The sequence below is a fragment of the Quercus suber genome, unplaced genomic scaffold, assembly GCF_002906115.3.
Source record: "Quercus suber isolate HL8 unplaced genomic scaffold, Cork oak 2.0 scaffold_146, whole genome shotgun sequence".
Lineage (NCBI taxonomy): Eukaryota > Viridiplantae > Streptophyta > Magnoliopsida > Fagales > Fagaceae > Quercus > Quercus suber.
Window position 1 is genome coordinate 742,278 of NW_027069607.1, and position 14,987 is coordinate 757,264.

General features: G+C 35.5%; 2 protein-coding genes across 2 annotated transcripts; one reads left to right on the forward strand and one right to left on the reverse strand.

Annotated features, from left to right (window-relative positions):
* The first annotated feature begins 8,311 nt into the window (after positions 1–8,311).
* On the forward strand, positions 8,312–9,004 carry LOC111984379 (uncharacterized). The gene has a single exon (XM_024016013.1). It carries the CDS (start codon positions 8,312–8,314, stop codon positions 9,002–9,004), a length of 693 nt encoding a protein of 230 aa, XP_023871781.1.
* Positions 9,005–10,771: 1,767 nt separating this feature from the next.
* On the reverse strand, positions 10,772–13,641 carry LOC111984370 (protein neprosin). The gene is made up of 7 exons (XM_024015997.2): positions 13,284–13,641; positions 12,972–13,058; positions 12,621–12,860; positions 12,376–12,540; positions 12,216–12,272; positions 11,978–12,124; positions 10,772–11,358 (listed from the first exon to the last, which is right to left on the reverse strand). The coding sequence occupies exons 1-7, from the start codon at positions 13,467–13,469 to the stop codon at positions 10,996–10,998; spliced, it is 1,245 nt and encodes a 414-aa protein (XP_023871765.1). The 5' UTR covers positions 13,470–13,641; the 3' UTR covers positions 10,772–10,995.
* Positions 13,642–14,987: the final 1,346 nt, after the last annotated feature.

Sequence of the window (14,987 nt, forward strand, 5' to 3'; positions counted from 1 at the left end):
TGCTGCAAGAAGAAGTATATGTTGAACAAACAAAGGGTTTTGTTGATCCTTACAGACTGGATGATGTCTACAAGTTGAAGAGAGCCCTCTATGGTTTGAAACAAGCTTCTAGGGCTTGGTACAATAGATTGACTGCCTATCTCACTAAGCATGGTTTCAAAAGAGGATCTGCAAACACTACTCTCTTCATAAGAAAGGATAAGAATGATTTTGTTGTAGCTCAAATTTATGTTGATGATATTGTTTTTGGTGCTACTAATGACTCTCTTGCTCATTCTTTTGCAGATGAAATGAAGACAATGTTTGAAATGAGCATGGTTGGTGAGCTAACTTACTTCTTGGGATTGCAGGTGAAGCAAACAGACTTTGGAATCTACATCAACCAAGCCAAGTATGTTAGAAATCTAGTCAAGAGATTTGGACTGGACAAGGTTGCCCATGCTAGAACACCAATGGCTGCAAATGCAAAATTAACAAGTGATCCATCATGTAAGTCTGTTGATGTTACATTATATAGAAGCATGATTGGATGCCTCTTGTATTTGACTGCTAGTAGGCCTGATATTGCTTTTAGTGTTGGTGTTTGTTATAGATTTCAATCTAATCCTAAGGTTTCACACTTGAATGCTGTTAAAAGAATCATAAAATATGTAGGTGGAACTTGTGAATATGGATTATTTTACAACAAAGAGTTTAATCTATCTCTTGCTAGATTTTTTGATTCTGATTGGGCTGGTAATGCTGATGATAGAAAAAGCACCACTGGTAGGTGTTTTTATGTAGGAGCCAATCTTGTCGCTTGGATGAGCAAAAAGCAAAATTCTGTGTCTTTGTCTACTACAGAGGCAGAATATATTGCTGCTGGAAGTTGTTGCTCACAGCTTCTTTGGATGAAAAAGCTTTTGAATGATTATGGGATATCACAAGACACCATGGTCGTTTACTGTGATAACTCTAGTGCTATTGATATCTCTAAAAACCCTGTTCAACACTCTAAGACTAAACACATAGAGATTAGATATCACTTTATTAGGGATCTTGTTGAAAGAAAGATTGTCTCTCTTGAGTACATCCCTACTGAACGTCAGAATGCTGACATCTTCACCAAACCTCTTCATGGAAGTAAATTTGAGACACTTCGTGAAGTAATTGGTGTGATTCTGGTTCTCTGATCATTCTTGGTTTTCTTGGTCCTTGTGCTTCATTGCTCTACTCTTTTGTGACCATTGTTCTTTGGTTTTTGTGTTGTTTTGTTTCTAAGATTTGCATTGCATAATATTCATGCATTTCATTCTAGGATTTATTTTTGTTTTCTCTTTTAAATATATATATATATATAAAAGGAAAGCAAATTGTGTTTGGTATTATTTTTCTTGGTTTTTGAAAACAAGGTTGGTCAATTTATTTACACATAACATGTCTTGTGTACCTTGTTTAGCTTTGATGAGCTTATTTATTGCACTTTACTAGTTTGAGCTGTGTAGTGCATGTTGTGTGGGAAATATGTTTATGGTATTTATCACTTTGTCTTAATCTTGAAGTCACATGTTATTTGACTGTCGAACTTGATCCTTTTGAGAAAGGCATAAATAACCATCTTACCACTGTTCACTAGCCAATCATGAACACCTTAGTGCATATTGTAAAATTTTGTGCTCTAGCAAGTGTAGCACATGCACAAAAAGAACATAAGGTGTAGCCTCGGTTTAAATGCTTAATGCTTAAAATTGGTGTGTACTATTAGGCTTGATGGCAAATCACATAATTAAAATTGGTGTGTACATTATGAGGCAAAATTCAAGAAACTTACACGATTGCAAGTTTATGTTCTAGGAGATGTGAGAGTTATATGATGTAACTCTTTTGGTGATAGTCTATTTCAAATTCTATGTGATGAATTTTGTAGATTTTGTGTTTGATTTCTATTCACATATCACCTCACATGTATTCAAGCTTTTGCTAGTTGCACTCACTACACAAGTTACTCTTTGCTAAACACTGTACATGTTATTGTGTGTGTTTTTGGTCTGACCAACCAAGTTTGAAAATACCTTGAGTATTATGCAAAACATTTTTTGTTGCTTGAGAATTTAAGGGGCGAATGGTTGAATTTTTTTTTTTTGAATAATTGGGCTTAAAACTTGGGTTTTTGAAAAAAAGCAGTTCATCTCATACTCATGCATTTTGTTCATCAATTTTAATGCTTTGAGGAGTTTATGGCCAAAATGTGTGTTTTTTTTCAAAACTGTGTTTTTTTTTTTTTAAAACATTTGTGAGCCTCTGCCTGTTTCGATCGATCCATTCTGTTTTTCGATCAATCGAAAATGTGCTTAAAATTCTTCTAAGAGTCTCAGGTTGATTCGATCGATCGAATGTAATTTTCAATCAATCAAATTTCGCAAATTAGGTTTTTAAAATATCAGACTTTGACTTGTTCAAATCACTTTTCAAAAGTTTCAAACCTTTTTTTTCTCTCTCTCTCTAACTCGGCAAGGCTAAATCATCAATTTTTTTGTCGTTTTCCTTCGAATCTTTTGCAAGGTTTTTTTGTCCTCTAAGGCCGGTAAGTCCAATATACCCCTCATTTTCTTTTATTTTCTTGTTTCATGCATTTTTCATTGAAATTTTTGGACCTATTTCTTTTTGGGTTTTTTGTTGATTCAAGACTTTTTAAGTGAAATTGATCATTGGGTTTTTGTTGGGACATGATATAAACATGATTTAGATGGTTTAATTTGATCAATTTTGTGGTTTGTGAAAAATTGAAAATTCTAAGGTTTGTAATTGATCCGAATTGGAGATTTGTTCAAATTGGGTTCAATTGATGCAATTGGCTTGTTGAATTGATGTAATTGATCATTATATTATGTATTCTAGCTTGTGTGATGATCAATTAGTCAAAATTTTCCAAAATCTTAACAAGTGCTTTTCAATTTTGGGTTTTTTATTAGAAACTCTGTGCTCAAGCCAATTTTGTGAAATTGAACTTAAATTGAACTTAGTTTTACTGCATTAGAACATGCATCATGACATTGTAATTGTTCATGCATCATATAGATTTTTGTTCTATATTTTTTTATGCTAACCTGCAGTCTGCCCTTGGTTTGTACTTTGTTTTGTTCTTTTGGTTCTATCTTTGTGCCTTTGTCCTTTCTTTAGCATCGTGCCTAGGAAGACTAGAGCGTATAGGTCTATTCCCCCACCTTCTCCTCCCCCATCTTCTTTTAACCATGAGAAGTTTCCTAGTGAAAAAAACCAAGAGATTTTTGAGACACTGAACCTTAGGAGAAAGATTTGGGCTGAGCGTTCTGTTGTGTTAGATAAGCTTGATCCTGCCATTAGGGAAAATTTTGAGCATCGGGGCTGGTTACCTCTGTTGGAAATTTCTGATCCTCCTCCTCCAGCTACCCTGATTAGAGAGTTCTTTTCGAACATCTCTATCCGCATTTATGATTCCAATACTTTGGTTAAGAGTTGGATATGAGGTGTAGAGTACACCATTACTCCTACTGTAGTGGCTGATGCTCTAGGGGTACCTTTGGTCCAGCACCCTGTCTACCTATATGATGAGTCTCCACTCTTGAATGATGTCATGTCATACATCACTGGGTCTTCTATCCAGTAGGGTTTTGATTCTCAGATCACGTCTTTTGAACTTCCTGAGACTATCTATCTGTTTCTTCGTATAACTTGTCATTCTATATGGCCCATTTCTCATCTTCACACCATTCCTCTCGAGCGGTGTGTCTTTTTGTACGCTCTTGTTACTGATGCTCCTATTAGTTTTCCTCACTTGTTTCTTCGTTCTTTGAACGAAGTTTATAGGAGTTTATTTTCCGCTCATGCTCTTGTCCATCCTATTTTTATTCATAAGATTTTGTTATATCTTGGTCTAGATGATTTCCTTTCTTCTGAGCCCATACATGTTATTGCTTCCATTGGTGCGTTTTTTCTTAGACAGAGGGTTGCTCATCTTCGAGTTGGCTCTAAACACTTTAGGTTTGAGCCTTCTGGTACCACACCTCCTCCTTCTTCTACAGGTCCTGCTAGTGAACTTTAATGTGTAATGTTGGCAAACCATGATCAAAAAAATATGTTTAGTCTTGCTCAAAGTTGTGTAATTCATGTAAAGTTGGAATCGAGAGGTTGCAGATGTATTAGTGCATTTCAGCCTAGCTTGATCAATCGAAGATTAGACTCGATCGATCGAAAGTCGGCCAGAATGTTTTTCTGCAGAATTTCCAACTCAGCCTTATCTCATTAAACGTTTAGGGTTTTATGTTTTTGTCATAGGTATATAAGGCAAAACCCTAGCCACATTTTGAGGGTTGCTCTGGTTGTATTGTTGCTCATATTTTGTGATTTGTGTGAATCTCTTGTGAGATCCTTGAGGAGCTTTCCTTCACATAAACTTAGGGTTTTCAAGGTAGAGATATTATCAACACCTTGATGATCAACTTAGTTGCTGCCATTGGAGCTTAAAGAAACGCAAGCAGGAGTGCTTGTACTTGATTGGAAAATCCAAGAAAGAAGGAGTTGTGGATTCGGAGCTTGCACGTGGTCGTGTCAGTAAGTTCTATTGGTGGGTAGCATTAGGAAGTCGAGCATGGATGCTTGTAAGTCCTTTTGTATGAACTTCGATTCTTGCATATAGTGGATTCAAGTTTACCTTGAGGATAGCTAGGTTAAATCCTCCCTAAGTTTTTTACCGGTTTGGTTTTCCTGGGTGATCATATTTTTGTGTTCTTTATATTTCCACTGTTTTATATCTTGATATGATTATTTGATTGTGTCAACCTAGATTTGCATAATTTGACTAAGTTAATCACTTGGCTAATAAACTAGGTTAATCCAATTGTTGTGTTTTAAGGGGTCTAAGAACCTAACATATTTGACTCTGTTTTGGTTAATATGTTGTGTTTAATTATTTCTCATGTTTAGTCTATTTGATATTCTTTCCCTGTGTGTTTTATTTAATTGTCAACTTTCCATGTTTAATTTATTTTGTTTGATTATATTTTATACGTTTCCTTTTATATTGTGATCTTTAATATGTTGTGTGTTTTATTTTCCTTGAGTGCATGATGTATGTTTAGGTTAAGGATCAGGGCTCCTTTAATAAACTCTTTAATAAAATATGGCCTAGCAACATATAATAGAGGCCGGCCCACAAGCCGGGTGATCTTAGGTGCCTCACACCTTCCCAAGCCACACCTAAACTCCAGACCTATAATCTGGTACGTGGACCCATGTATGTAAGTGATTGGCCCAAAAGGCCTAATATGGTTCCTAGACCTAATCTAGGTGGCGACTCCACTTTTCTCCGCAACGGTCCATTCAGTCGGGGCGTACTCTCCTTTTGCGCCCACATATTGCAAGGCATGTAAAGGGGGAAAGGGATGTTGCAAGAAAATAAAAGGGATTGCAAGGAATTTAAAGGGGAATGGGGATGTTGCAAGAAAATAAAAGGGATTTCAAGGAATGTAAAGGCAAGTAAATAAAATCCTAGATGCCTAGGTGGTATGGGGTTTCTTCCCCCAAAGGGTACTACCCATTCATGGCCTAGGATGATGGTCCAATACCCATATAGGATGAACAATAAAAACATAATATCCAACATTAATATTAAAAGCATTAAAAGATAAGGATTTCTACTTCATTTTTCCAAAAAGAGGGGAGTATTTATAGGAAAAGTGAGGGAATGGGAGGCTAGCATTAGTGTACCATGGTACAATAGTGAAGGGGCGGCCAGCATTGGTGTACCCTAGTACACCAATGCTAGCTCCATCCTTATCCACCATTTCATCTGCCTTATTAGTATTTTTTGTCTTTTTTGATTTCTGGGCCGATCTTTGTGCGGCTGTTTGGAGGCATTTCCAAGCTTTGTTTTCTTCAAATTTTATATACTCGAAAAGCTCTGTATGTCTAGTTTCAAATAGTTCTGGCCTTGTTCAGTTTGGAGCTATCACACTTGGAAGGGAGGTGACGCAAAGCTGAAAATTTTTGAACACCTTCCTTTGCAAATTCATATATTTTAATTCGGAGCTGATATCGTCAAGCCCTTTTGGTGAAAATTAGCTTAGACCTTGTTCTTCAGGATGGTCTAGCTTGTTTGTTCCAGTTCTTACCCAATCGGTACAGTTTATTATGCAAAGCCGAGTAAAAAACTGCCAGTTTTCCTAAAAAATACAGTGAAGACTTTATTGGGGTTTTGGTATTTTTGTGATATCTCATTCGTTTTAACTCTGATTTTGGCCTGTAAACTATCATTTCTAAGGGGAAAATATGGCCCACAAGAGGGTCCAAAATTCAATACAATCCAACATTTGGATCAAAAAGTCAATTTTTTTATCATACCTAATTAGGGTTTTGGCCAGATTTTCTGTAAAATTGATTTTTCAAATGTTGTGACTTTTTGACTTGCCATTCAAACATGTTGTATTTATTTTTTTTTCTTTTTTGGCTTTTAAATTCATGGTTTTGCACCTTTTCTAATCTTCTTGGTTTTTCTGGTCTTTATTTCAACAGGTGAATTAGGGCTAGACAAAACACAATATCAACAGCTACTCCTTCTTTGTTTAACATTTATTGTCACAATAAATGTTAGAAAAAGAATTAGATAAATTATTTTTTCTCCCTCTATTCTAGTGCAAACAAATCCTTTTGGCTAAAAACGGGTGCAAGGGCATTTTGGACATTTTCGGATCACCATCGGACCAACCTAGATGAGTTTTATTTTTCTAAAATATTTTTCTTGAAATATTATGGAGGCCGTAACACTTCATTTTATAATGATGAAAAAAGGGACTTGGGAGGGAAAATTCAAAATTTGAAATGGTAGTGGAGTAGTGGAAATATAAAAGGGGAAGAGGAGGGGTTCGAAGGCCATTTGGCCAAACCTCTCTCTCTTTTTCTTCTCCTTCATCTTTATTCTTCTCTCATCTTTTCTCTCTTGTTCTTCCTTATTCTTCCTTGTTCTTCCCTTTTCTTGCATTTTCTCACATTTCCTCGCACTTTCTTGCCAACCTAACACCTCCTAAGAAAATTTTTCTGGAAAACTTTCTTTTTGGAGGGAGGCTTCTTCACATCATTATTCTTCCAACCCTTGTCAATTTGGGTCCTTTGAGGTAGCTCTTGAACCTTCCTACATTTGTTATATGCAAGAACAATGTATGTATATATGCTAGAAACATGCAAGGAAAAAGGGTAGATTTTATTTTGTATTTTTATTGTGGGCGTTTATTATTTTTTGTTTTGGGTACTTGAAAATAAAATGCATGTGTAAAAAATTGGTGATGATGGAATGAAAGTGTGTGAACATGATCATATGGCAAGTCATCAGGGGCGTAGCCAGGAATTTTTGTTTGGGAAGGCCAAGTTGCAGTATTAATATATTTATCAAGACAATCCCACACACACATATATACACATTTTTTTATTTGATAAGTTATATATATACACACACCAAAAAAAAAAAAAAAAAACTTAGTATTTTCAATCACAATTGATGGGACTGACGAAATCGAGTATAGACGAGATAAATTGGACCGACAAGATAGGCCTGCATTGACGAGTACCCACTTCACTGACGAGGGTAAACATCTCATTCAATGCTGCCAATAAACGCCGTGGACGGTTACAAAACCAATTGTACAGACCGTTGGGATAAAATTAAAGCAACATGATGAGGCCAGAAAATGTTACCTAGAGGGGAATTAAGAACCCCCATAATTACCTAACGGCTAGAGGCTACAACAACATATATAAAGCCCCCACATTGCCAAGAAGAAGGTATGTACACACTGAGATAGATATTGTGAGATTTCTTTGACTTTGATACATTATATTGCTCATTCTTAAATAACTCTTGATACTGACTTTGGCATCGGAGACGTTGTGGCAGGCACCACACCGGTGACTGCCCTCAAGAATACATACTTGCAAGAGGCCGGAGATCACTTTTGTTTGCATACATTGACTGACGAATTCACGCTTCATCAGTTTGGCATCGTCTGTGGGGACGACATTTTTGCGTTCAATCTTGAAAAAATAGTTCCCGACCAACAATTACTATTAGATGGAATCCAATCAAGATTCCATGGCTCTAGCTTAGCAAGTTCAGGCTCTCGCAGCCACCATCGAAGAATTAACCAGGCAAAATCAGGAAATGAAGCTACGACTTTAGCAGGAGGAGAATCGGTCTAGAGGAAACTAGGATGACAACGGAGATAGCCACATAAGAAGTAACCATCAGAGGCCTGTTACTTCAACCGAACACAACTCGGATCTTCTTTAAGAGATGAGGACGGAGATGGACGAACTTAGGAAAGCCATCAAGGAGAAAACAGAGTGGAGTGTGGACCGAATGGTTAGGGCAACGGACTCACCATTCACCCCAGCCGTCCTTGAATGTCCAGTGTCGTCCAAATTTTGTCTACCCCAACTTGAGCCATTCGATGGGTTGAAAGACCCTCAGGATCATCTTAACGCCTTCAAAATGACCCTAGGGCTCCAGCAGCCCCCAGATGAAATACTGTGTCGTTCTTTCCCAACTACTCTCAAAGGAGCTGCAAGGGAATGGTTCACAAAGTTGCCAACGTCGTCCATTGACAACTTCGAGCAATTGAGCAATGCCTTCCTGCGTCACTTCATTGGAGGACAACGTCCGAAGAGAACCGCGGACCATTTGCTTACCATCAGGCAGGGAGAAAAGGAAACCCTAAGGTCCTATGTGAAACGCTTTACTCATGAAACACTAGAGGTAGACGAAGCAGATGATAAGGTGCAATTGACGACCTTTAAGGCAGGGTTGAGATCTAGAGGGCTCGTCACATCACTCGCAAAGAATCCCCCAAAAACAATGGCCGAAATGCTCCTCAAAGCACAAAAATACATGAACGCTAAAGATGCATTAGCCACCATTAGGGGTGCAGGGAGACCAAGAGACAAAGAAAGGAAAGATGACGATCGTAGAGGGCAAAAACGGGAGCGCCCAAATCGTTAGACCAGTGACGGGATCAGAAGGAAGGACGATAAGGGACCACAAACGGTAAAATTTAGGCGTACTCTCCATTCATCTTAGAGGAGGCCTATTGCAGGCGCTTGCACTCACACCTTGCAACTAACAACACTACTCACATCTAATAAACCTCTGGTAACCTTTTATAATTATTTTACCCTATTTCCATTTCAAATCTTGGGCAACTTATATAAATCCTATTGGTTCACTCTTTACAATAGATTAAAAACAAAGAGATAGAGATCATCTTTATTCTCCACTGACTCATAGATATCCTTGAAAATTCATAATTTTCTTAGTTTTTCATGAATAAGAGATGCTAGTGATGAAGGTGGACAAGGAAGCTCTTCTAGAACTTTGTTCACCTGCTCATCTTCATTAAATAAAGGGATAAATTATACACACGCATGCACGCGCACACACACACACATATATATATATATATATGTTTGGTGCCCCAATTCCATGAGCATTCTTCATCATATTCCACGTCTCAATTGATTTCTGGTGTTTGGATTTCACAACTTACAGCCCATAGAGCTTGGATCATACCAATAAACATATACTTCTAACTATGGTATCAAGCTTGGACCTTTGTTGATTTGGTACGTGCACATATATTGTGCTCCCAAACAAATGTAAGTGAGAAACTATAGGAATATTTATGCTTCAAGCTTGCTACGTGGGGTTTTTCCTCATACAATCCTTATGTGGGACAAATAGACTGCATCAACAGGTTCAACCCAAACTTCTTTGGACATTTGGATGTTCTTTAATATTCTTTTGGGTGTTGCCACTATCTACCGTACATGTTGGGATTTGAGTAATACCTTCATTCAGATACACCAAAGTTAATAGAAGAGACACATTCACACCTTGCAACTAACAACACTACTCACATCTAATAAACCTCTGGTAACCTTTTATAATTATTTTACCCTATTTCCATTTCAAATCTTGGGCAACTTATATAAATCCTATTGGTTCACTCTTTACAATAGATTAAAAACAAAGAGATAGAGATCATCTTTATTCTCCACTGACTCATAGATATCCTTGAAAATTCATAATTTTCTTAGTTTTTCATGAATAAGAGATGCTAGTGATGAAGGTGGACAAGGAAGCTCTTCTAGAACTTTGTTCACCTGCTCATCTTCATTAAATAAAGGGATAAATTATACACACGCATGCACGCGCACACACACACACATATATATATATATATATGTTTGGTGCCCCAATTCCATGAGCATTCTTCATCATATTCCACGTCTCAATTGATTTCTGGTGTTTGGATTTCACAACTTACAGCCCATAGAGCTTGGATCATACCAATAAACATATACTTCTAACTATGGTATCAAGCTTGGACCTTTGTTGATTTGGTACGTGCACATATATTGTGCTCCCAAACAAATGTAAGTGAGAAACTATAGGAATATTTATGCTTCAAGCTTGCTACGTGGGGTTTTTCCTCATACAATCCTTATGTGGGACAAATAGACTGCATCAACAGGTTCAACCCAAACTTCTTTGGACATTTGGATGTTCTTTAATATTCTTTTGGGTGTTGCCACTATCTACCGTACATGTTGGGATTTGAGTAATACCTTCATTCAGATACACCAAAGTTAATAGAAGAGACACACACTATTTAATAGAAGAGACAAACAATCTCAAAGCACACCAGGAAGATAGAATGAATGGAGAAGAGGATGAGAAATCTTGGTTTGGAATGGAGGAAAGCATGAGTATATATACTACTCCATGTAATCTTAACTTCCACTATTTTAAATTACATAATTTCAAAATTTTACTACTCCATAAAATAACTTTATTTTCATTAATGAATCAAAGAGATTCATATCACATATGGCTTGTAGGTACATTTGGTGTGACATGAAGAGGAAGGAAAATAATTCTTCTATTCTTGTTTTTCCATCTTTCCCCCTAATTCTAAAACAATAATCTAACGATCATGAACAATTGGGGTTTCTACCAGGACCACCATAATAAAAGATACTTCCCAAATTTATGACATTATAGCATTTGGGTTTCTCAACCAAAGTGGAACTATTTTTGGGAGCCCTGAGAATGTTTGAACTATCAACAATTTGGAAATTTTTGAAAAAACTAGCCCTGCTGTACCCTTCATCAGGGAAATGACCACTTCCCATTTGTGTTGAGGTGTGCTCACCACCTTGCTGTGAGTTTATCACCTCTCCTCCCCAATGGATTTCCGAAGCACTGTCAAACAGGGACAAGAATAGGGAGGCTGGCCAATATCCCAATAGATATTTATCCCCAACTTGCAACCACCAATTTCCTCCTTCTGGGTCCTACCTCATTGTACATGCCATGTGAATCAGTTTGTATTATTTCGAATGATAAATGAAGGTATAAAAGCTAAATATTCTCACTTGTTTATGTGCATTTTACACACATATATGCCTAATTGATGCAAAAAAATACACATTTAAAAAAAAGAAAAAAAATATCTATATGTAGAACATAAAAATAAATACAAAAAAATGAATGTAAAAAGTATATGTGAGAGAGTAAAAACCTATTATAAAAGCATTATATTTTTTGGTGTCATCTATTTCTATTGGTAGAGAAAAAACAAATTGACTTTTTGGTGCAAAACAACTGGACACTTAAATTTGCGGTCTTAAAAAATAAGTTGGGTTAAAATAAATCAGGTATAGAAAAAATTGAAACTTTAAATTTAAAAAGTTATATATTAAATAAACCGAGAAATAAGAATTTTAAACATACACCGTTACAACTAAAACTAGAAGAATATAATATAGTCTAGCTTGGGCCTTGAGCCATATCTGTAACATTTTTTACGTTGAATGTTTTTGATAAAACAAAGTTACATATGATATGATCATATATGTGTATCCAAAAATTAGAAGTATTTAATAAAATAATTAAATTGAAATATTGTACTACCTTCCAGACAAGGAAGTTGAGTTCATATTGGGAACCAGCATAGTCGGAAAGAGGCACAAGGGTTCCACCCAGCCCAATTTGGTTGTTGGTTTGAACAAAGCCAGAGCACAACAGATTGTAGCAACCGGTGGTTTGATTTGCTTTAGTCTACAGGCATGATAAAAGACTCTTTTCAAAAACCAACAAAAAGAAACAATAAGTGCTGGCGGGGAAATCAAATATAAAAATTAACACATACATTACTCCAAAAAATGAAGAGTCTAGTGTTGGTATCTCCATAAAGTTCATAGTTGACCTGTTTCAAAAAATTATTTTGTAAAAAAGAAAATTATTAGTAATTTAATGTTTCTCATGTGCCTAAAAGAAAAAGTGATGTTGAAATTAAATAATATATATACCTGCCAGCCAGCTTCAATGGTATTAACACCTACACCAGAAACATCACCTAGGATCGAGATTTGAGACGAGCTGAACTCGTCATGTTCCTGGATCTGGGGTTTCCATGCGTTTATGGTTGCCTTAGCTCCATAATACTTATCTCCTTCCACATAAACTAATGCGTGCTAGAAACTCAACCATAAAAGAAAGGTTGTGAGTCTCAACTTGAGCTCCAAGCTATTATTGGTTAAAAATTAAGTTGTACCTCACGGCCATCACCTTTAACGGTGACGTCAGTGTTAAACCGAGGGTGTTTTTTCCTTCCATAATTTGCTACAGAGCTTGCCCTTAATAAATCTTCTTCTTTATTTCTTTTGATGGGAATGGTTCCTTCTGGGCACCTTCCATTCAAGTGCCATAGCTGAGTAATTTTGGACTCGGACTTTGAAGAGACGTCCTTGCTCTCATAAAATGAAAGCCATTCTGGGTGTAAACTTGGTCTCATCTATGACATATGCCAACGCCAACGCCAACACCATACCATGCATACAATATATAGTTATATCAAATTATTAACGATACCAAATAAAATTAGTTAATATATTAAACTAATCACCTGAATTGTATGATTTTTTAAGAAAGGATGATCAAAAGCTGGCTGTTTGTTGATACGTATGCAATCAATTATATCTCCATCCAGGCTCTGTATCAAATGCATTTTCTCATCACACACAGATAGATATCAGTCTGACTTCTCAATTTTGTAATAAAATTACACTACTATTGGGCGTGTTGAGATCATAAAAGTAGTACATGGGACTTGCAAAAAGTCAATTATTGTAATGTAAAAAGGATAGAACTAAAAAGAAGAGAAAATATGTGGGAATATATAAAATTAAGAAGCATGTTATATGAAGCAATTAATAACCTTCATGGATTTAAGAGCAAGCTTGTTGAGGAATTTCAACTGCTGTTGAACATCGAGTTTTTGTTTCTGACCAAAGCTGGTATTAGTGTTTCTAATTCCAGCTGCCATTGGTATAAGAAAGCACAAGCACAAGGTCATCTTTATTGCCCTTGACCACCTCCTCCTGTTACCACAAGGTGGCGCCATGAGTAACCGGTTTGGGGTGTACAGAGATGTAATAGCTAGCTTTGGTCATCCCCTTTGTAATACTTAAATCTACATTTGTTCATCCTCTTTGAACTGTTCCACATGCTATTTATCTATATATATACGCAAAAAACTTCTATAATAAGGATCACCCTAGCTTTGGTCTTCCCTTTTGTTTTATTGTCATTTTGCAGGATTAGTTAAAATTCGAGGGAAATAAACTACTAAATAGCATTTGTTCATCCTATTTGAACTTTTCCAAATGCTAAAAATTTGGGAAGTTTGTTGATTCAAGTTTTTCTTTAAAAAAAAAAAAAAAAAAAAAAAAAAAAAAAAAAGAACCTTAAAATTAGAGAAGCTTAGATAAATGAGAAATGTGTAATGGTTTAATTTTAGCTTAAAAAAAATGAACATCAATAACCTCTTTTATATCTATAGAAAAATTTTAAAAAGGAAAAAACAAATCATTGCTTCTAAAGACATAAATAAGTTGTCGGTGAAAACACTATTTTGGTCCCTAAAATATAGGGACTAAATTAATTGTAACTCCAAAATGTAGGGACTAAAATAGTATTTTTGCTTAAGTTGTAGTAATTTATTAAAAACTAACCCATACTGACATGGCATGGATAAAATTCACACAATTAATAGAACTTCAAACACACAAAGGAGTATCAATTGGTTGCGTCCCCTCCTCCATATAATATCATATCATATATACATAATAAAAATTGGGCTTTGAAGTAATGGTTGCACCAAATTGCATGAATTTTTTAGATAAAAACAACAACTTATTTGTTCTTATCAACTATTTTCTCTTTTCTACAAGAAAAAAAAAAAAAAAAAAAAAAAAAACCTTTCACTTCTACCTTAATTTTAGAACTTTTTTTTTATCCACTTTTTTAAAACAAGATTAAAATATCATTTTTAATTTTTGTGGATAGTAATCAATTAATATGTTTATGTGATACTTTGGTATTGAATAAGGGTGTATTTGTTGTTGATAACTGATAACCTAGCATTATCAGTAATTATCCCAAAAAACAAAAAAAAAAAACAAAAAAAAAAACAAAAAAGAAAACAAAAAAAAACCTAGCATTATCCATTTGAATCTCTTGTCCCTCTTTTATGTTGTTTTATGTATGTATAGAAGTTACGAATTTATATTTATATATATCTAAAAGCTGAAGTGTGACATTTATTATTGTTACGCTCTAGTTGAGCCATATTAGTGGTCACGTCATTTTTTTTAACTCTCTTTTCTTTATATTTTCTCTCTTTTTTATAATATAATTAAATATTGATTGGACAGAATCGTTGATGCATTTGGTACCATTCATTTGTTCCTCAACCATTGAGTTGGTTGGCCTCCTATGCCACTGTAGGTTAAGTCTGGTTTTGTATCTCATACAAAACACATAGCGGAAGCAATAAACAAAGATCTATTTCATTCATGATTGATAACTTGCATTATGTAAATTTCAGAATTAGTGTACCTTGGTGCGGTGAAATTCAAAA

Excerpts from the sequence above, each read along its gene's own strand:
- LOC111984379 (XM_024016013.1), top strand. The coding sequence starts at position 8,312 with ATGGACGAACTTAGGAAAGCCATCAAGGAGAAAACAGAGTGGAGTGTG.
- LOC111984370 (XM_024015997.2), bottom strand. The coding sequence starts at position 13,469 with ATGGCGCCACCTTGTGGTAACAGGAGGAGGTGGTCAAGGGCAATAAAG. Across the intron at positions 13,059-13,283 it reads TTGCTCTTAAATCCATGAAG|AGCCTGGATGGAGATATAAT; the intron begins GTTATTAATTGC and ends CATTTGATACAG. Across the intron at positions 12,541-12,620 it reads TTAAAGGTGATGGCCGTGAG|CACGCATTAGTTTATGTGGA; the intron begins GTACAACTTAAT and ends TTGAGTTTCTAG.